A 22,010-nucleotide genomic window follows, 5' to 3' on the forward strand; every position below is an offset into this window, starting at 1 on the left:
CTTGAATTACTGCATGTGAAGCTTTAAACATTGATTAATCTGAAACCAAACCAATGAAAATAAATTATAAAATCAAAATGCATTGCCATGCCTGTAACATTTCGGAGGAACAGGATTTTTTTTTATTAAAATACTTTATTGTAGAAGCTAACATCACAAATACGTGTTTCTATTTAAAAAGTTCAGAATAAATTCTAGTTACAAATGTATTGGGTTTTTCCTCATTTTGCAGTCTGATGGAGATGACATCTAAACATGAAATAAAATAACCTAATGCACACAATGACATTTGTGTACGTTGTAATGTAAATTATCCAGGCATAGAGCACATCACATTTGATCCACATTGATTCCATTTCTAAAGATTTGATATCTCTCTCAATCAGACAAGTAAATCAATGATAAAACTTGATTGATGAAACAGGCAAGGACAACTATTTATTTTGTTATTGTTCCATCAAAGCAAGTAACATTCTCATCTCTATATTATAAAATGTTTTGGATTCTAATTACTAATTAATTCCCACAAGGAGCAAGACATACCACCAGACAACAACTTAAACAGCACAAAGCATTGAGATCAACTAAGGTATTTCCCTATACTTCGCCAGAGTGTACCATAACGAGCAGGGGTTGATGTGAAATTCTGGAGCCATTGTGCCCAAAGATGGCAGAACTCCGTTCCAATGCTTTTCCGGTTGTAAATGACCTGATTACAAGTAGGAATTATAGGAGGCTGGGCACCTTAGGCAGAATTGCATGTGTTTGAATAACATACTCTCCTCACACATATCCCCTCTCCAGTAACACGCACAACTCTAAAGCTGTGCCTGGCTCAGTGTTATATCTATAAACTCCCTTGATTTTCAATGACTGTTGGGGGTGTTAAGGCTTTGCCACTAGCATATTTTAATCTCTGACTTTATACAACATAGGGACTTCCTTATCCACATCACACTGCTATGCTAAATACACAACCAAAAGTGTACTCAATTTTTCCACTTCCTCGGTTCTTATACTTACCTTGACAGTCAGGAAACAGATTGGACATCCCTGCCAGGGATTCACTGCCAAGGATCAATTCTGTCAGATGAAGAAATGAAGCCACATCTAATCAATCAGTTTTCTAATTAATATACTAGTAATGAACCACTGTCCTCCGGTCTTCAAATGTTCTGAATGTGGTTGTGAACACCCATGTGACCAAGTCACAGATGCAAACACACATCACCACACAGCAGCAAGCCCCAGGTTCACACTCAAAAGCTGAAAACAACCAAAATAGTGTGTTCCACATGTGGTCTGGGCCTTGCACTGAACCAACATCAACTGGGCTCCTACCATCTTAATAATATTTCTATGGTTGTGACCTCGTTTTGCTAGGATGAAATGTGTTTTAAAGTTAAATTTAAAATGTTCAACTTCATATTCATCATCTTCCGCACCACCCCCAACATCAACATATGTGAAACTGGCACTTTTCTATGTTTGTAGTTAAAACAATAATAATTAAAAAAAATAAAAGAAGTGTTACCTATAACATAATAAATCAATTAGCGGTGGCAGGTAGCCTAGTGGTTATAGTGTTGGGCCAGTACCCGAAAGGTTGTTGGATGGAATCCCCAAGCTGACAAGGTAAAAATCTGTGGTTCTGCTCCTGAACAAGGCAGTTAACCTGCTGTTCCTAGGCTGTCTTTGTAAATAAGAATTTGTTCTCAACTGACTTGCCTGGTTAAATAAATGAGTAGATCATGCTAATCATAATTATTTAAAAATCACACAATGGACACCGATGCGGTCATTGGAATCACATCTGGTGTTTGTTACTACAGATCATTGAAAAAAGCACCATTTTCACTTATGTTGGTGGGTCTGGAGATGATTAGGTTACTTTCTAAATGTGATCCGTTAGTTACCTGTCTAAAATCGTCATCAGTAACGAAATTCTGGATTACCTAATCTGATTACATTCAGTTACTTTTAGATTACTTCCCCCTTAGGAGTACCTAAAGAGGATAGATCATTTGAGGACTTGACAAATATATTATTTTCATGTTTTCCTTAGGAGTCATTAGAAGACGACACAAATGTATGTTACCAATTAAACAAAATCTATTGCAGGATAAATCAATGTTAAAGTTTTCATAGCTGGCCATATATGGATGTTGCATTTTACTTTATGGGTTGGTTATGTAGGCTTCTTCTAACCCATCGCTTTCTACTACATATAATAATACGATTAAATTATATCTTTACATTAAAAACCAAAGTCTATTAGAATTCCAGTCAATCCAATAAATGTTATACCCCTTGATCTTCAAGAATAGGACTTATTAGCCAGCCCTACTCTCTTGTTTATGATTTTGTTGTCATGGAGGACTGATTGGGCTCATTGATTCGAGTTGAAAAATAAATGCTGCGCTCATGGAATGGCATGCTTTCAGCACTACTGAAAAGTGCTATTTACGTGTGAGAAATAAATGCCATATGCTGCATTTGCTATAGGCCTATTGTTTACCTTTTTGTTGGTGACATTTTGATATCTTGACAATATGCAGCTGTTTAAAGGGCAAATCCATTTGAAACAACAACAAAACGGCCACCCCGTCTCTGTTTTGGTAAAAAGATGAGTGATGGGCCTTGAGAATTGTAACCAGTCTCAGATTAATAGACAGAGCTATGGATGCAAGGACTGACCATCCATGATATCAAACTTGTTTTAACCATGTTATGAGGCTATACAGTGTTTGTTTACATTTAGAATGTTTACAAACATTGGAGAAAGACAAGCTTATATTTTGGATTCTCATGAGGTGTGACATTTGAACTAAGCCCATGAGGCATTTATAAGTTATATTCTTCAATAATCAATGGATATATGAATATATATATATATATATATATATAACATGTATTAGTAAAATAACTGATGTAGTAACTACATCAACTACAACTCCCTTTAAGTCTATCAAATGTGTGCGAGTTTGAGCATGTGTCCATTAGGCCTATGAATTTTTTATCAGCATGAATTAGATGGCGCTATAAAATACCCACTTTTATTCCATAGGCTGGGATCGGCACTATGCATGTGAGCATTTTTCACTGGCTGTCCGCTGGTTTCAAAAACAATGATTGCGCTTACTCAAATTGGATAATCTTTGAATTCCGACAGCAGTCGCGCCATTGGAAGACATTGCTTGGACCGTAGCCTAAAAACAGTCTATTCCTGCTCGTTACCCGTGATAGTGGTCGCTGACTTGAGGTCAGACTTGCTCAAGTGGAACAAACTTAAACGTGTACCTTTTTTTCAATGCTGATTTGAATGTCATTGAGACAACAGAACTGCCCCCCCCCAAAAAAAAAAAAATCACAAACATAACTTTCTAAATTTAAAAGTAATCCTCGAGGTCATCTAGTTCTTCAAAAGTATCTCATCTGATTTGAATATTTTCCCTCGTAATGGATTACAGTTTACATGTAAGTGATTACAACAACAAAATAACATGTAATCTGTTACTCCCCAACCCTGGAGATGTGAATATGAAGTTGAACATTTTAGAAATTTCCCTTTAAGAGTGACAGAGAAAATTCCTTGAAGACTGATTACTCTAGTCTATTTGAGATCGACAGCAACTGTGGAATCCATATGGGTAAAAGATGAAACCCTAAAATGAGTGTCAATGGCAGCAAACACTGTTGGGGGGGGACAATTGTGATACCGGACTTGACAAGGATATTGTTTTCATGTTCTATTCATATCAAAAAGGTAACATAAAAAAAGAAATAGGAAGGTATGAAGACCGTCGTCACGCTAGTCTTAGCAACCACAATGTGCAGAACATTTAAACACATTTAAATCAAGAAAAAAAAAACGGTTATAAGAGCAAACAACTAGTATACAGTCGTGGCCAAAAGTTGAGAATGACACAAATATAAATTTTCACAAAGTATGCTGCCTCAGTTTGTATGATGGCAATTTGCATATACTCCAGAATGTTATGAAGAGTGATCAGATGAATTGCAATTAATCGCAAAGTCCCTCTTTGCCATGCAAATTAACTGAATCATCCCAAAAAACATTTCCACTGCATTTCAGCCCTGCCACAAAAGGACCAGCTGACATCATGTCAGTGATTACCTCTTTAACATAGGTGTGAGTTTTGCCGAGGACAAGGCTGGAGTTCACTCTGTCATGCTGATTAAGGTCGAATAACAGACTGGAAGCTTAAAAAGGAGGGTGGTGCTTGGAATCATTGTTCTTCCTCTGTAAATCATGGTTACCTGCAAGGAAACACGTGCCACCATCATTACTTTGCACAAAAAAGGGCTTCACAGGCAAGGATATTGCTGCCAGTAAGACTACACCTAAATCAACCATTTATCGGATCATCAGGAACTTCAAGGAGAGCGGTTCAATTGTTGTGAAGAAAGCTTCAGGGCACCCAAGAAAGTTCAAGCGCCAGGACCGTCTCCTAAAGTTGATTCAGCTGCGGGATCGGGGCACTACCAGTACAGCGCTTGCTCAGGAACTGCAGCAGGCAGGTGTGAGTGCATCTGCACGCACAGTGAGGCGAAGACTTTTGGGGGATGGCCTGGTGTCAAGAAGGGCAGCAAAGAAGCCACTTCTCTCCACGAAAAACTTCTGGGAAAGACTGATATTCTGCAAAAGGTACAGGGATTGGACTGCTGAGGACTGGGGTAAAGTCTTTTTCTCTGATGAATCCCCTTTCCGATTGTTTGGGGCATTTGGAATAAAGCTTGTCCGGAGAAGACAAGGTGAGCGCTACCATCAGTCCTGTGTCATGCCAACAGTAAAGCATCCTGAGACCATTCATGTGTGGGGTTGCTTCTCAGCCAAGGGAGTGGGCTCACTCACAATTTTGCCTAAGAACACAGCCATGAATAAAGAATGGCATCAACACATCCTCCGAGAGCAACTTCTTCCAACCATCCAGGAACAGTTTGGTGACGAACAATGCCTTTTCCAGCATGATGGAGCACCTTGCCATAAGGCAAAAGTGATAACCAAGTGGCTCGGGGAACAAAACATAGATATTTTGGGTCCATGGCCAGGAAACCCCCAGACCTTAATCCCATTGAAAACTTGTGGTCAATCCTCAAGAGGAGGGGGGACAAACAAAACCCCACAAATTCTGACAAACTCCAAGCATTGATTATGCAAGAATGGGCTGCCATCAGTCAGGATGTGGCCCTGAAGTTAATTGACAGAATGCCAGGGCAGATTGCAGAGGTCTTGAAAAAGAAGGGTCAACACTGCAAATATTGACTCTTTGGACCAACTTCATGTAATTGTCAATAAAAGCCTTTGACACTGTTGAAATGCTTGTAATTATACTTCAGTATTCCATAGTAACATCTGACAAAAATATCTGAGGACACTGAAGCAGCAAACTTTGAAAATGAATGTGTCATTCTCAAAACTTTTGGCCACGACTGAATGTGGTGGTCTTGACACAGAAATATACTGTACATATTTCCGTGTTTTATCAGCAGAGGCATATAATGTGATATTATTGAATTTATGTCATAAAGCTATAAAATAAAAAAATCACAGCCACACTTTTATTGTGATGACTAAATGTAGAGTCCGACATTAGAAAATCCTTTGTAAGGTTTGTGAACAAATAGTAGTGGGGGAGGGGGGGATCATCTTCAATACCGTTCCAGACTTATGCCTCACTTTATAGCATGTCAAACAGCAAAAGAGATAACAAAAGCAAATAACACAGGAAAAATATTGGAACAGGTCTCCCACTAAGGACTAATTTACAAAACCACTGAGCCACATGACCGTCAGACACAGAGGGGCTTAAAAGCAAACTGGAAGAAAAATAAAATCCTTGAGTAATCCACTTATTGCATTCTGGATGAGAGAAAACAGGATGTGTGGAGGGAGTCGAGGATTCTGTCCCTCCTGAAGGATTCTGTTCTGTAGGACGGGACCAAAGCCAGGTCAGAATGGACCTCAATACCAGTGTCTGTCTATAAGCTTGAATGAACATGAAGGGTGACGACGGAATGTTGTGGACAAGAGGGGATTGGGGACAGTTGGGGGGTGGGGTGGGGGGCTACTGGTCCGTTGGCATGTCTCTGTCTGTTTCTGCTTTAGAGGGTTGCCCCGGCGATGGGGTGTGGGGGGGTCGGGACATGGGGGCAATCCCATGTGCCATAGCCAGGTTTCCTGCAACAATTCCCTCCACTGCAGCACCTGCCCCTGTCAGGCCTCCTGCCGTCACTCCCACTAGGCCAGTAGGGAACCTGTGGATCAGGGGGTGGAGTCAGAAGAATTACAACAGCTTTCTAAGGTCATAGAACACAAGCCAGATTCAAATCAATACCTGGAGTTGTCTAACTGTAATGTATATATTACCTACATGTGCTTAAGTCTAGTCGTACCTGTAAGCTGCAGCTCCGTTCTGTTCTGAGTGCACGGCCCCATGGTCCACACCAGGCCACTGGGGTGTTGCCATCAGATACTCCTTGTTGACACAGTTCTTCAGACTGTCAGGGATGCGGCCTGTCAGGACAACCATCACAACAGTGAAGCTAACTGATGAAATGATCAATGACAACTCTTGAAAAGGTTCTTTGTGCGGTAATACAAACTATATCACTAAAATGGTAAAGACTACTGTGCCAAGTATCACATGGCTAGACGGTTGTTCACTCTGCACGCCTGGTGTATTTGTGCCTATAAATATTCTGTCATACACCCTGAGGCTTGCATAACTGAATACCTGTGATGGCCCGGCGCACTTCTCTAGCTGCCTCCTCCCGAGCCTCAAGGGACGCCTGCTCACTGTACCAGGATGTGTGAGGGGTGCAAATCAGATTGGGAGCGTCCTTCAGTGGGCCCTGAGAGAAGCTGGAGAGAAACAGATTTAAGAGAGTGTACAAGGTGGAGTTTACACAGAGAATCACAACTTTTAAAACAGTTATTGTTTTCAAGTCTTAAATGGCTGGGCTATAAGTCGGAGGAGGCTGGGAGGAGGAAGCTGACCTGAAGGGCTCCGTCTCATGTACGTCCAAGGCTGCACCCCGTATCCTTCCCTCTTTCAGTGCCTGGGCCAGGGCCTTCTCATCCACCAGGCCCCCTCGTGCCGTGTTCACCAAAAACGCCCCCTGGCGCATCTGCACAGAGATCACAGTCAGAGGAAATGAGATAGATATCGCAAAGCAAGCCATGCAGACAACAATAACCAAAACGCATGGTCTCATTATTGGGGAGAACGGAGATACACTCAAGACTCGGGGTTATGAGGGGTGACTTGTTCATGGAGTTTGAAAGTGAAATCATTGATAATGGGGGTGTTGTGGGTGGCACACACCTGTGTATGTGTGTCTGTCTTATACCTGTTTAATGGTGAAGTCGTTGATGAGGTGATGGTTGTGCTCGTTGAGGCTGCAGTGCAGTGACACACAATCAGAGTGGATGAGAAGGTCCTGCAGGGTGGCCATTCTCTGCAGGCCCAGAGAGCGTTCCACTCCGTCTGGCAGGTAGGGGTCGTAGAATATCACACTGAAGCCAAAGGCCTTGGCCCGCAGCGCTACAGCCTGGCCCACTCGCCCTGCGGAACAAACACAGACACTCTATGCTCAGACTGGAGGATGGAATAGGGGAGAGAGGAACCGCTCACTAACTCTGAGAAACCTAAAATGGTTCACATTAAATATACACTGAAATGACCTGAGGCCACCCATAATAATTACTATAAAAACTGTTGGGCGTGAAAAACTCAGCAGCGTTGCAATTCCTGAAATAAACAGGTGCACCTGGCACCTACTACCGAACCCTTTTCAAAGGCACTTCAATTTCTTGTCTTGCCCATTCACCCTCTGAATGGCACAATCCATGTCTCAATTGTCTCAAGGCTTAAAAATCATTTTTTAACCTGTCTCCTCCCTTCAGCTACACTGATTGAAAATAATTTAACAAGTGACATCGAGAAGGGATCCTAGCTTCACATGGTCCGTCTATGTCACGGAAAGAGCAGGTGTCCTTAATGTTTTCTATGTACTATCCTTTGTGACTACACTTGCAGAGAGCCCATGCTAAGACAAGACCCATTTCCCTCCTCACCCAGGCCAATGATGCCCAGCGTCTCTCCCCGGATGCGGGCAGCGCCGCTGGCCACCTCCCTGATCTGCTCCACGCTGGAAGCCCTGGTGCCCTCTCTCATAGCCTGGTGCATCCAGGTGACGCGGCGGTACAGGTTCAGGATCAGACACATGGAGGTGTCCGCTGTCTCCTCCACTGACGTGGCAGGCACATTACACACAGCTATACCTGAGGGGGACAGAGCACAAAGGAGACAGTGGTTAGTTCTCATATATATTAAGGTGGATGGATGGGTCGACGGGAGGGGTGCAATGGGTCGACGGGAGGGGTGTAATAGGTCGACGGGAGGGGTGTAATAGGTCGACGGGAGGGGTGCAATGGGTCGACTGGAGGGGTGCAATGGGTCGACTGGAGGGGTGTAATAGGTCGACTGGAGGGGTGCAATGGGTCGACGGGAGGGTGTGAATAGGTCGACGGGAGGGGTGTAATAGGTCGATGGAGGGGTGTAATAGGTCGACTGGGGGGTGCAATAGGTCGACTGGAGGGTGTAATAGGTCGACTGGAGGGGTGTAATAGGTCGACTGGAGGGTGCAATAGGTCGACTGGAGGGGTGCAATAGGTCGACTGGAGGGGTGTAATAGGTCGACTGGAGGGGTGTAATAGGTCGACTGGAGGGGTGTAATAGGTCGACTGGAGGGGTGTAATAGGTCGACTGGAGGGGTGTAATAGGTCGACTGGAGGGGTGTAATAGGTCGACTGGAGGGGTGTAATAGGTCGACTGGAGGGGTGTAATAGGTCGACTGGAGGGGTGTAATAGGTCGACTGGAGGGGTGTAATAGGTCGACGGGAGGGGTGTAATAGGTCGACTGGAGGGGTGTAATAGGTCGACTGGAGGGGTGTAATAGGTCGACTGGAGGGGTGTAATAGGTCGACTGGAGGGGTGTAATAGGTCAACGGGAGGGGTGTAATGGGTCGACGGGAGGGGTGTAATAGGTCGACTGGAGGGGTGTAATGGGTCGACAGGAGGGGTGTAATGGGTCGACGGGAGGGGTGTAATGGGTCGACGGGAGGGGTGTAATAGGTCGACTGGAGGGGTGTAATAGGTCGACTGGAGGGGTGTAATAGGTCGACTGGAGGGTGTAATATGTCGACTGGAGGGGTGTAATAGGTCGACTGGAGGGGTGTAATAGGTCGACTGGAGGGGTGTAATGGGTCGACGGGAGGGTGTAATAGGTCGACTGGAGGGTGTAATAGGTCGACTGGAGGGGTGTAATAGGTCAACGGGAGGGGTGTAATAGGTCGACTGGAGGGGTGTAATGGGTCGACTGGAGGGGTGTAATAGGTCGACTGGAGGGGTGTAATAGGTCGACTGGAGGGGTGTAATAGGTCGACTGGAGGGGTGTAATGGGTCGACTGGAGGGGTGTAATGGGTCGACTGGAGGGGTGTAATGGGTCGACTGGAGGGGTGTAATGGGTCGACGGGAGGGGTGCAATGGGTCGACTGGAGGGGTGTAATAGGTCAACGGGAGGGGTGTAATAGGTCAACGGGAGGGGTGTAATAGGTCGACTGGAGGGTGTAATAGGTCGACTGGAGGGGTGTAATAGGTCGACGGGAGGGGTGTAATAGGTCGACTGGAGGGTGTAATAGGTCGACTGGAGGGGTGTAATAGGTCAACTGGAGGGGTGCAATGGGTCGACGGGAGGGGTGTAATAGGTCGACTGGAGGGTGTAATAGGTCAACGGGAGGGGTGTAATAGGTCGACTGGAGGGTGTAATAGGTCGACTGGAGGGGTGTAATAGGTCGACTGGAGGGGTGTAATAGGTCGACTGGAGGGTGTAATAGGTCGACTGGAGGGGTGTAATAGGTCGACTGGAGGGGTGTAATAGGTCGACTGGAGGGTGTAATAGGTCGACTGGAGGGTGCAATGGGTCGACGGGAGGGGTGTAATAGGTCGACTGGAGGGGTGTAATAGGTCGACTGGAGGGGTGTAATAGGTCGACTGGAGGGGTGTAATAGGTCGACTGGAGGGGTGCAATGGGTCGACGGGAGGGGTAGGAGAAGCAAAGTAATGATCCAGTAGCCAACCTAGTTCAGCCGCGGCCTTGATGTCCACATTGTCAAAGCCACTGCCTATTCGCACGATGATCCGCAGGCCCTTGAACTTGTCGAGGTCATCCCGCGAGAGAGTGATGGTGTGGTACATCAGGGCGCCCACTGCTTCATTCAGCACCTGAAGCACCAGGGAGAGAATGGGTGAGTAGTAGGGCGGGGAATTGCCAGGGACCTCACAATACTTTGGTGCCGATTCTATATGTAGAGTGAGCGATTCTATACAGTTGAAGTTGGAAGTTTACATACACCTTAGCCAAATACATTTACACTCAGTTTTTCACAATTCCTGACATTTAATCGTAGTAAAAATTACAGTTAGGATCACCAATTGATTTTAAGAATGTGAAATGTCAGAATAATAGCAGAGAGAGTGATTCATTTCAGCTTTTATTCCTTTCATCACATTCCCAGTGGGTCAGAAGTTTACATATACTCAATTAGTACTTGGAAGCATTGCCTTTTTTCAGGATTTTTTCTTTTTTTACCTTTATTTAACTAGGCAAGTCAGTTAAGAACAAATTCTTATTTTCAACGACTGCCTAGGAACAGTGGGTTAACTGCCTGTTCAGGGGCAGAACGACAGATTTGTACCTTGTCAGCTCGGGGGTTTGAACTTGTAACCTTCTGGTTACTAGTCCAACGCTCTAACCACTAGGCTACCCTGCCACCCCTTTAAATTGTTTAACTTGTTTAACCTTTCAGTTAGCCTTCCACAATAAGTTGGGTGAATTTTGGCCCATTCCTCCTGACAGAGCTGGTGTAACGGAGTCAGGTTTGTAAGGCCTCCTTGCTCGCACACGCTTTTTCAGTCCTGCCCACAAATGTTCTATAGGATTGAGGTCAGGGCATTGTGATGGCCACTCCAATACTTTGACTTTGTTGTCCGTAAGCCATTTTCCACAACTATGGAAGTGTGCTTGGGGTCATTGTCCATTTGAAAGACCCATTGCGACCAAGCTTTAACTTTCTGATGTCTTCAGATGTTGCTTCAATATATCCACATAATTTTTCTTCCTCATGACGCCATCTATTTTGTGAAGTGCACCAGTCCCTCCTGCAGCAAAGCACCCCCACAACATGATGCTGCCACCAACATGATTCAGGGATGGGATGGTGTTCTTTGGCATGCAAGCCTCCCCCTTTTTCCTCCAAACATAACCATGGTCATTATGGCCAAACAGTTCTATTTTTGTTTCATCAGACCAGAAAACATTTATCCAAAAAGTACAATCTTTGTCCCCATGTGCAGTTGCAAACCATATGGCTTTTTTTTAGGCGTTTTGGGAGCAGTGTCTTCTTCCTTGCTGAATGGTCTTTCAGGTTATGTCGATATAGAACTCGTTTTACTGTGGATATAGATAATTTTTTTACCCGTTTCCTCCAGCATCTTCACAAGGTCCTTTGCTGTTGTTCTGGGATTGATTTGCACTTTTCACACCAAAATGTTCATCTCTAGGAGACAGAACGAGTCTCCTTCCTGAGCAGTATGACGGTTGCATGGTCCCATGGTGTTTATACTTGCATACTATTGTTTGTACAGATGAACGTGGTACCTTCAGGCATTTGGACATTTCTCCCAAGCATGAACCACACTTATGGGAGTCTACAATTTTATTTCTGAGGTCTTGGCTGATTTCTTTTGATTTTCCCATGATGTCAAGCAAAGAGGCACTGTGTTTGAAGGTAGGCCTTGAAATACATCCACAGGTACACCTCCGATTGACTCAAATTATGTCAATTAGCCTATTAGAAGCTTCTGAAGCCATCACATAACTTTCTGGAATTTTCCAAGCTGTGAAAAGACACAGTCAACTTAGTGCATGTAAACTTCTGACCCACTGGAATTGTGATACAGTGATTTATAAGTGAAATAATCTGTCTGTAAACAATTGTTGGAAAAATGACTTGTGTTGTACACAAAGTAGATGTCCTAAACGACTTGCCAAAACTACAGTTTGTTAACAAGAAATTTGTGGAGTGGTTGAAAAACGAGTTTTAATGACTCCAGCCTAAGTGTATGTAAACTTCCAACTTCAAATTTATGTAGTGTGATTCTATATGCATAGTTTTAATTTTTTTTTAAACATTTTACCTTTATTTAACTAGGCAAGTCAGTTAAGAACAAATTCTTATTTTCAATGACGGCCGAGGAACAGTGGGTTAACTGCCTGTTCAGGGGCAGAACGACAGATTTGTACCTTGTCAGCTCGGGGATTTGAACTTGCAACCTTCCGGTTACTAGCCCAACGCTCTAACCACCCTGCCGCCCCGTGATTCGATACAGTGATTTTATTGCAATTTTATGTTCTAAACATATCTGCTGCAGAGGAACCAGAGAGACACATGAGAAAACAGGTTTTGATCAGTCATGGTAATAAAAGTGCTGAAAACATATTGGCTCCCGATTTAAAAAGATGGAGAACAAGCTACAGAAGGATAAATACTGGAGAGTTGGTGCAGGTACAGCCAACTAGTGCAAAAATATTGCGATAGTCAAAGCGATACGATATCGTAAAAAATAATATCCGATATGTAACTGTATCGATCCCCCCCCATCACTGGTGAGTGTTCAGAAGAGGCTATTGAATCGATATCCTGATTCTACCATTGCAATAAAAGAGCAGAGACTTTCTCTAACTCTATCGAGTTGGAAATAAAGCCCACCACAAAAATAGCAGACGTGTTCACGATGCAGACATTTCCCTCGCTATAAAGTGCAAACGGATACTTAGAGGAGAACCAGATAGTTAGAGGTTGGTTACCTTCTCGTGGATCTCCTGGGTGGACTGGGCATCACAGAAGGCCACCGTGGCCACGTCCTTCAGGACAGGCATCTCCACGGTGCAGTCGCGACCATCCAACAGTGCCACTAGGGGGCGCGGGTGCATCGGCCCATTCAAAATCGGGGGGCGAATGCCTATACAGATCAACATAAAATGGACAAGACTTCAAAATAAATAAAAATACACTCTTTGGATATTTATCCAGGGTTTATCACTTGTGTCCTTTCTAACGGATCAATCAGATAGATCAATGTGATCATGTAGTAGGTCTATCTGATTGAATTGTATGACAGTTAGGCCATCTACATGATCACATAGGTCTGACTGTCATACATTTCCATTTATATCAAACTTCCAGTATAAAAAATAAAACCATTAAAAAGTATATTACAAATAGCCTATTAAAAGACAGACAGGGCTTAGACTCTTGTGGGCTAAGGTAACAGCCTATACAAACACACTGAATAACAGATTCACTACATGGAACAGTCCCCCCTCCAAATAAAAATAAAGGAAGTTTGTTCTGATGTGTCTGTCCTATAACAGAGATAAGAACGAACAGGAAGTACAAAAAAAAAAAAAAAGTATTTATTTAACCCTTTATTTTTGTCACTAAACAGCCTCCATATATACTTCCATACATTTTTTCAACTGGTCCTGGGAGACCTTTGGAGGAATCTCATGACGGCCTACCCCGGCCAAACCCTCCCCTAAGCCGGACGACGCTGGGCTAATTGTGCGCCGCCCTATGGGACTCCCGATCACGGCCGGTTGTGATACAGCCCGGGATCGAACCAGGGTCTGTAGTGACGCCTCTAGCACTGACATGCAGTGCTGTAGACCGCTGCCCCAGTCGGGAGACGTCTGTCCATAATAAAGCACTGCTCTGGCTTCTTAACAACACTATCAACAAGGCAGGTCCAACAGGCCCTAGTTTCTACCTTCTTAACAACACTATCAACAAGGCAGGTCCAACAGGCCCTAGTTTCTACCTTCTTAACACTACTATCAACAAGGCAGGTCCAACAGGCCCTAGTTTCTACCTTCTTAACACTACTATCAACAAGGCAGGTCCTACAGGCCCTAGTTTCTACCTTCTTAACACTACTATCAACAAGGCAGGTCCTACAGGCCCTAGTTTCTACCTTCTTAACACTACTATCAACAAGGCAGGTCCTGCAGACCCTAGTTTCTACCTTCTTAACAACACTATCAACAAGGCAGGTCCTGCAGACCCGAGTTTCTACCTTCTTAACACTACTATCAACAAGGCAGGTCCTACAGGCCCTAGTTTCTACCTTCTTAACACTACTATCAACAAGGCAGGTCCTACAGGCCCTAGTTTCTACCTCCTTAACACTACTATCAACAAGGCAGGTCCTACAGGCCCTAGTTTCTACCTCCTTAACACTACTATCAACAAGGCAGGTCCTACAGGCCTTAGTTGTGTCACACCTGGACTACTGTTCAGTCGTATGGTCAGGTGCCACAAAGAGGGACTTAGGAAAGTTGCAATTGGCTCAGAACAGAGCAGCACGGCTGGCCCTTGGATGTACACAGAGAGCTAATATCAATAATATGCCTGTCAATCTCTCCTGGCTCAAAGTGGAGGAGAGATTGACTTCATCACTTCTTGTATTTATGAGAGGTACTGACATGTTGAACACCCATGCATACCCAACAAGACATACCACCAGAGGTCTCTTCACAGTCCAAGGCAAGAAAAGACAATGGGAAGCCACAGTACTACATAGAGCCATGACTACATGGAACTCTATTCCACATCAAGTAACTGACACAAGCTGTAGAACAAGATAAAAAAATATATTTAAAAAAAATACACCTTATGGAACAGCGGGGACTGTGAAGTAACACAAACACGATAACATACGAACACATGGATTTAGTACTGTAGATGTGGTAGTGGTGGAGTAGGGGCCTGAGGGCACACAATGTGTGGTGAAATCTGTGAATGTATTGATAATGTTTTTTAAATGGTATAAACTGAATTAAATTTTGTTGGACTCCTGGAAGAGTAGACGCTGCTTTGGCAGCAGCTAATGGGGATCCATAATTACATTTACATTTAAGTCATTTAGCAGACGCTCTTATCCAGAGCGACTTACAAATTGGTGCAAATTAATAAATACAAATACAACCCCAACCAACAGGGCAGACTTCTCCAGCCCCCCACCAACAGGGCAGACTCATCCAGCCCCCCACCAACAGGGCAGACTCATCCAGCCCCCCCACCAACAGGGCAGACTCATCCAACCCCCCCACCAACAGGGCAGACTCATCCTGTCCCCCCCACCAACAGGGCAGACTCCTCCAGTCCCCCCCACCAACAGGGCAGACTCCAGCCCCCAACCAACCTCCTCCCCCCCCACCAACAGGGCAGACTCCTCCAGCCCCCCACCAACAGGGCAGACTCCTGCCCCCCACCAACAGGGCAGACTCCTGCCCCCCCCACCAACAGGGCAGGCTCCAGCCCCCAACCAACAGGGCAGACTCCTCCAGCCCCCCACCAACAGGGCAGACTCCTCCAGCCCCCCACCAACAGGGCAGACTCATCCAGCCCCCACCAACAGGGCAGACTCATCCAGCCCCCCACCAACAGGGCAGACTCATCCAGCCCCCCACCAACAGGGCAGACTCCTCCAGCCCCCCACCAAACAGGGCAGACTCCTCCAGCCCCCCCACCAACAGGGCAGACTCCTCCAGCCCCCCCACCAACAGGGCAGACTCCTCCAGCCCCCCCACCAACAGGGCAGACTCCTCCAACAGAAGGGTGGGATTGGAGGCACAGGCTTCTTTTGAGTTATTATAACCATCATTTCCCCTGCCCTTCTGCAACAATACACAGTCTACCCTATCATCATAAAGCACACACATCGCATAAATAAACATCAATTACAGGGAAACCTAAATTAGCAAAGATAGATATGGCTCATAGCTGGGATATACATACATAAATGACAGAGAGAAAAGGAAGCATGTACGGAATAAAACATATTCCAAAACAAGCATTCTGTTTGCAATTAGGCACAACTGAAAAAAATGTGGCAAAGAAATGAACTTTAATGTCCTGAATACAAAGTGTTATGTCTGGGGCAAATCCAACAACACATGACTGAGTATCAAGCATGGTGGTGGCTACATCATGTTATGGGTATGCTTGTCATCGGCAAGGGCTAGATAGTTTTTTAGGATAAAAAGAAACTGAATAGAGCTAAGCAGAGGCAAAAACATCGTAGTGTTGCACGGTATACCAGTACCATGGGACAAAAACATCATGACACTTAATATTTTAGTATACAATTCTTATAAAGTCAGTTTTGTTTACAGATGTAGTTGAATTCAAGTAACAGCCACTAGTCTCTTGTATGAGCAGGTCCAATGATATCCACTTCGCTTTTATGCCCATAGCACGTGTGGAAGTTGTAATCAGCCCTCACCTGGTAGCCGTGATGGCGAGCTGGGATGCAGAACGTGATGACTCTTTTGTTGTTTATTTTATTGATTAAACTAGGCAAGTCAGTTAAGAACAAATTATTATTTTTACCATGGCCTACCCCAGCCAAACCCTCCCCTAACCCGGATGACACTGGGCCAATTGTGAATACAGCCCGGGATCGAACCAGTCTGTAGTGACGTCTCTAGCACTGAGATGCAGTGCCTTAGACCACTGCGCCACTCGGGAGCCTTAGATATGTTAGATGTTCACATTGGAGCAGCGCGCAGAACCTTACAAAATATTGCAGGTTTGAAACGGGCAGAGGGCAGAGAATGCCAACCCACTCCAATAGTGCAATTCTAAAATCTTGATGCCAGAGTCCCAAGTAGAGACAACTGAAAACACGAATAGCCTAAAACGAACAAGCTCATTCATAAGAGATAACATTACCATAGCCCCCCCCCCCAAAAGCAAGTTAGTTGACCATCCCCCAAGAACTATGAGAGATTACGTGCGTTTAGCAATTAACACATTGATGTGTGAACTTTTTCAATCTTAATGATGTGTTGTAATTGACAGTGACACCAACAATTGGGCAACAGTGGATGGACAGTAGAGTAGCCCAACCGGACAATACAAAGTGTAGCAACTAAAGCGAGAGAGTGTCACATGACCCTCACAATTTTTTTTTTTTTTAAAGGCACACAAGGGGCCTTGTGGACCTAAGATTTCTTCAGAGCTAAGGATAGTCATAGAGCAGCCTAGAGACATTGATGGCACTTAATAAAATAAATGAACATGAGAATTCGATCCTCAAAGCAACAGCACTACACACACTGACCACACCACTCATTGTGACTGTCAATAGCTTCCTTTGATAGAGAAAGATAGATATCTATATACACACACACAGTACTGCTTAGTGCTCTGTCGCCCAAAAGATTTCTTCATTCATCTTTTTTTTTTTAAAGACACGTTATGGACAAAGAAATTGCTTTTTGTCTCTTTCTAATCTGATCCAGAACATGAAAAACATAGCAGTAACGAGGAGCTAGCATGACACATCTTCACAGGGGATTGAAACAGAAAACACACTGCATAGCAAAAGGAGTGTTCAACAAACCTACAAAAATTACCTACATCTTTCTGGACAAAAAGACGAAGACATGAATTCAAATTAATCTGAAGGAAGGACAAGAAAGGCACATTCGACAAGGAAAGAGAGCGGAGCTGGCAACACACATGCACCATATGGTCTGGCAGAGTGTATGACCATGTGACTGTGTGACCGTGTGTGTGTGTGAGTGTGAGGAGAACGCCTGGTCCGACCAGCAGCAGGGCCATGCACACAATGCTATTCATTCAGCGCTCATTCATTCTCCCCCGTCCGCCTGCCACTCTGTGGGTGTAAGTAAGCGAGCTCGCAGGGAGGGGTGGGGGATAATGCTGCAGTACCCCACCCTGCCCCCTGCCACACAGGCTCCAGAGTACTCTCACACACACAATACTATAGAAGACCAAGGACAAAAATGCACCAGGATGGCGAATCACCTATATAAATCATACAAAACAAAATAGCAGATTTGTACTCCTCTGTCCTATCGATCTAAGCCCGCCTCCTCCTCCTCTCCTTCCTTCCCTCTCACTATCGCGCTGTAGGAAAACAAAAGAGAAGACATTCATCATCCTAACCTTGCATGCTGCAGTTGACCAGCCTTTCTTCTTCTCCTTCTCCACTTACAGTTACTGTCAGAATGCTTTCGCTTGGCACAATCCCAGGCAAACTCTCTCCTCCTTCAACCTACCCCTTGCTCCAATCAGAGGGAGGAACAATTCAGCCATAGCCAACCAAAACTGAGCTTATTAGCATTGAGAGGCTAGGTTGGGTAGTGTGCAGTAGAGGCAATTTCCATGTTGTTTTTTAAAGGGAAATGTGAGCCAGTGTGGTGCATTGCTCGCTGGAAAAACAAAAAGGTAAATGATTATGGCCAGTCTATTCAAATAAAATCTTTTTAGAAGATCAAATTCAGAAAGCACGTACTAATTCACTAATATAACAAATTAATGAAATTGTAAAATTATCAAAAGGCCACTACGTGCAACATTGATTTGACTGGTCAACAGTAGCTAAGGAACTGACTGTAGAGGCTGCTACTTGATACTAGATTCACATTAAATGATGCATAAATAGCAAAAAGCTATTGTGGGAAAAAAAAACATTTTAAAACATAGCCAATTAAAACGCTTGAATGATTTTTATAAATTTTAAATAAACACGAGTACAGGATTACAATCATCCCTGTCAACTAAAAATCCTACTATCCCAAAAATATTTCTGTGGATATTATTCCAGTGGATGCTCATTATGGAAGATGAGGCTATAGTGGGACCTCCGCAGCAAACCCAGCAGTCACCTGCACCACTGTAACAGAGACTGTATCCCTGCCACAGCAGACCTGGGGTTCGAACACGTCACAACCAAACAGATGGATTCATCATCATTACCGGTACAGTGGGGCGGTAGGTAGCCTAGTGGTTAGAGCGTTGGACTAGTAACCGAAAGGTTGCAAGATCAAATCCCCGAGCTGACAAGGTAAAAATCTGTCGTTCTGCCCCTGAACTAAGAAGTTAACAAAGAAATAGGCCTTCATTGAAAATAAGAATTTGTTCTTAACTGACTTGCCTAGTTAAATAAAAAAACAGTATTTCAATCTCAGAAAGGTGACCTCACTGCGCAATACAAGTTTAGCCATCCACTACACATTTGCAGTCAAATCACTGTCAGGAAGAGCTGAATGGCCATTCACATTGATATCCCAACCAGTTCTGCAATTATAAACAGAGAGTTCAATTAAGTTAAATGGGAAAAATCCTAATCCACAGCCACTCTCTGCCAGTTCTTTACGTGTCAGCATCCTCTGGGCACTGGACAAAGCACCGAGCAAATGGTCATTATTTTATTATATCTATGTAACTCAAATGACTTTAAGCGTGCAACGGGAACAAATGTGCCTTTCAGAAATCACATTCCTGACAGTTCCACCACTGAAAGTAGAGAGCTCTGTTACATGGTAATAGATCATTTTTTAAAATGCCTATTTGCACTCTACCTATCCAGTGGGGAGAGAACACCGACACCAACAGATAGCCATAGAAATTAATACACTTGTGTTAATACAGTAGTATTTTAACTGCATATGTGAGCGCCCTTAAGTGACTGGTGTATCAGCAGAAATTCTGTAGGTAGCACATTAACCGTAGAAATAACAACTACATTATAGAAGTTAAATAAGTTTTATGAAGGGATGGAGGTACAAGGTTTGACAGTGGCATGAGCCAAAGTCAAGCCAATGGTGCAAGTGAGGGGTTCATCAGTGTGTGTGCGCGACTGTCCTAGAAGCAGATGTGTGATTCAAGGAAAACAGTGCAATGCACTGCATACAAATATACAAGATATAGCCTGCTGTTTGTTATCAGTGTAATCTAAACTGCCAGTAATGACTTCACAAAGGCAACAGGAAGTAAGTAGGTCCACAGGCACCCTCCCTGTTTTGCTGTTTATGGAATTAGATCTGTTATTGACTCCGTTATTTGACAACCCTTCCCAACACAGATTAGACAGGAGTATACACTTTGAAATGTTATTGTCACATACACTGGGTAGTTGCAATGAAATGTGTTGTTTTACTGGGTCAGCCATAATTGTATCAGGGACAGAATGGGATTAGTTATAAATATATTTGTTCGTACGGCGCTATATGGTATATGGCACTGTCTGACATAATGAAGTCAAGCACAGATGTATGGTGTCCATCACCTATGTATGTCTACGGTCCATCGGGTCCATGTTTATCATTTCCCATTCTGTATTGGAGAAAATGTCCAATAATCCTTAGACAGCCAGCCGTTAAGTACAAAAGTTTGTACACGTGCATTGTCAGTCTCTAACATGATAATTGGGGGAAAGTATGTTAATACTGACCTTCACAAATGCGGTCAAGCCTCTGTCGCTTGACTTTATGCTTATCCATGAGAGCCATCGGCGTTCTTCACCCCAGCCAAAGCACAAACAAAATCAGACCAAAGCTGAGCCACAAAAGGCAAATGTCAGAGTCAAACACCTCCCAAGGAACAAGTATATGCCCCGGTGAAAACCTGTAAATAAAATTAACAACGTTTTAATATCTACATGACTGGTTTACCTACTAAACGTTTCCTAGCTACCAAGCCTAAAAGTGTAGCCACACGACTAGTTGTATGGATAATAAAGTTGTTGACTTGGAAGTACATATAGTTTTAATCTAGCTATTTTAGCTAACGCTAGCTAGCACCGCTGGCCAGAGACAATATTGTAGTTTACACCACAGCCGGTTATCACGCTAGCTAGCTAACATTCGTTTATTTTCCCAACTTTCACACTGCACTCACTTCTTAGTTAACTTTAGTTAAGAAATAATAAAAAAAGATAATTAATTTGAAGCGCCAGTTTATACCTAGCTAGCTAAATTACCCACGCAATGTGCACAGTAGTTAGCTAGCTGGCTAAATGTTGCTAGTTAGCTAAAAAAAAAAAAGTAACTAGTCTACCAATTCAAAGTCGGTAGACAATATTCGTGTGGCTAACATGGCTAGCTAGTTAGCTTATCTACAATCACGCAAACGTGATACAGAGTTGCACGAAAAGAGGCCTGTTTTACAAAGCTAACACAGCTACTGTAGCTAGTTAATACTAATAGCTAACGCCACTGATGGTAATTTTACAAGCAAATCAACACACGTTTAGGCGGCGTAAAACTATTTTTGCTTCAACAGAATAACACCAAGAAGACGACCACGGAGCAGTTAACGTTAGCTGTTGGATCAGATCACAGCACTACTAAAGTGGCTAGCTAAGGTTATTGGTTCATTACCAAGTACTGCAGGTTCTGTTAATCTCGGTCTTGTAGGGGTCAATATTAGTTTACGTCTTCCCACTTTACGGATCGTCATGAATCCAAACAGTTTGTTCAGATGAGTCAGGTGACGGACGAGTCGGTGTCACAAAATAATGAGAAGTCTTGATAAACCACTGTTAGTGGAGTGTGGCGCCTTCACGTAACACAAGGGGTATTGCAGACCAGACCTGCACACTGACCATCCGACCCCCGATTTCTCAGGGACCACATTTGAGCTTGACGAGGTTTCTTTCAAGATGGCAAAGGTCATAATGTATTCTTAACCACAGGTATACTACTACTTCCCTTTATTGTACAATAATAATACCTACAGTACCAGTGATCTGAGTGGAGGACAGTCACAAGACAAGGCCGAGTGGACAGTGCTAAAGCATTATGCATTCGAGTCATTTAGCAGACGCTCTTATCCACGATATACAGCACAGATGTTTCACCTAGTCGGCTAGGGAATTCAAACCAGCGACCTTTCAGTTATTAGCCCAACGCCCCAACCCACTAAAATACCTGCCTTCCTATTCCCTGTACTGTGGCGAGTGGGATGGGGGCCACTCATTTATGGTGGATGAGGACAGATACCTGACATACAATACATGCTTGAGATCAAAGGGAATATGATATATAA

At 43.9% G+C, this 22,010-nt stretch overlaps 1 protein-coding gene across 5 annotated transcripts; it reads right to left on the reverse strand.

Moving 5' to 3' along the window:
* Positions 1-5,569: 5,569 nt before the first annotated feature.
* LOC118389782 (C-terminal-binding protein 1-like) lies at positions 5,570-21,536 on the reverse strand. 5 transcript variants are annotated; one of them, XM_035779630.2, is made up of 10 exons: positions 21,344-21,512; positions 20,416-20,588; positions 12,956-13,110; positions 10,167-10,311; positions 8,102-8,308; positions 7,375-7,589; positions 7,022-7,152; positions 6,759-6,886; positions 6,418-6,538; positions 5,570-6,279 (listed from the first exon to the last, which is right to left on the reverse strand). In XM_035779630.2, the coding sequence occupies exons 2-10, from the start codon at positions 20,471-20,473 to the stop codon at positions 6,090-6,092; spliced, it is 1,350 nt and encodes a 449-aa protein (XP_035635523.2). In that variant the 5' UTR covers positions 20,474-20,588; positions 21,344-21,512; the 3' UTR covers positions 5,570-6,089. The 5 variants fall into 5 exon arrangements, with proteins under 5 accessions (XP_035635523.2, XP_052385356.1, XP_052385357.1 ...); XM_052529396.1 differs by lacking the exon at positions 21,344-21,512 and adding an exon at positions 21,211-21,339; XM_052529397.1 differs by lacking the exon at positions 21,344-21,512 and adding an exon at positions 21,254-21,273.
* Between the last annotated feature and the right edge of the window lie 474 nt (positions 21,537-22,010).

Source organism: Oncorhynchus keta, chromosome 11, assembly GCF_023373465.1.
Source record: "Oncorhynchus keta strain PuntledgeMale-10-30-2019 chromosome 11, Oket_V2, whole genome shotgun sequence".
In the NCBI taxonomy this organism is placed as follows: domain Eukaryota; kingdom Metazoa; phylum Chordata; class Actinopteri; order Salmoniformes; family Salmonidae; genus Oncorhynchus; species Oncorhynchus keta.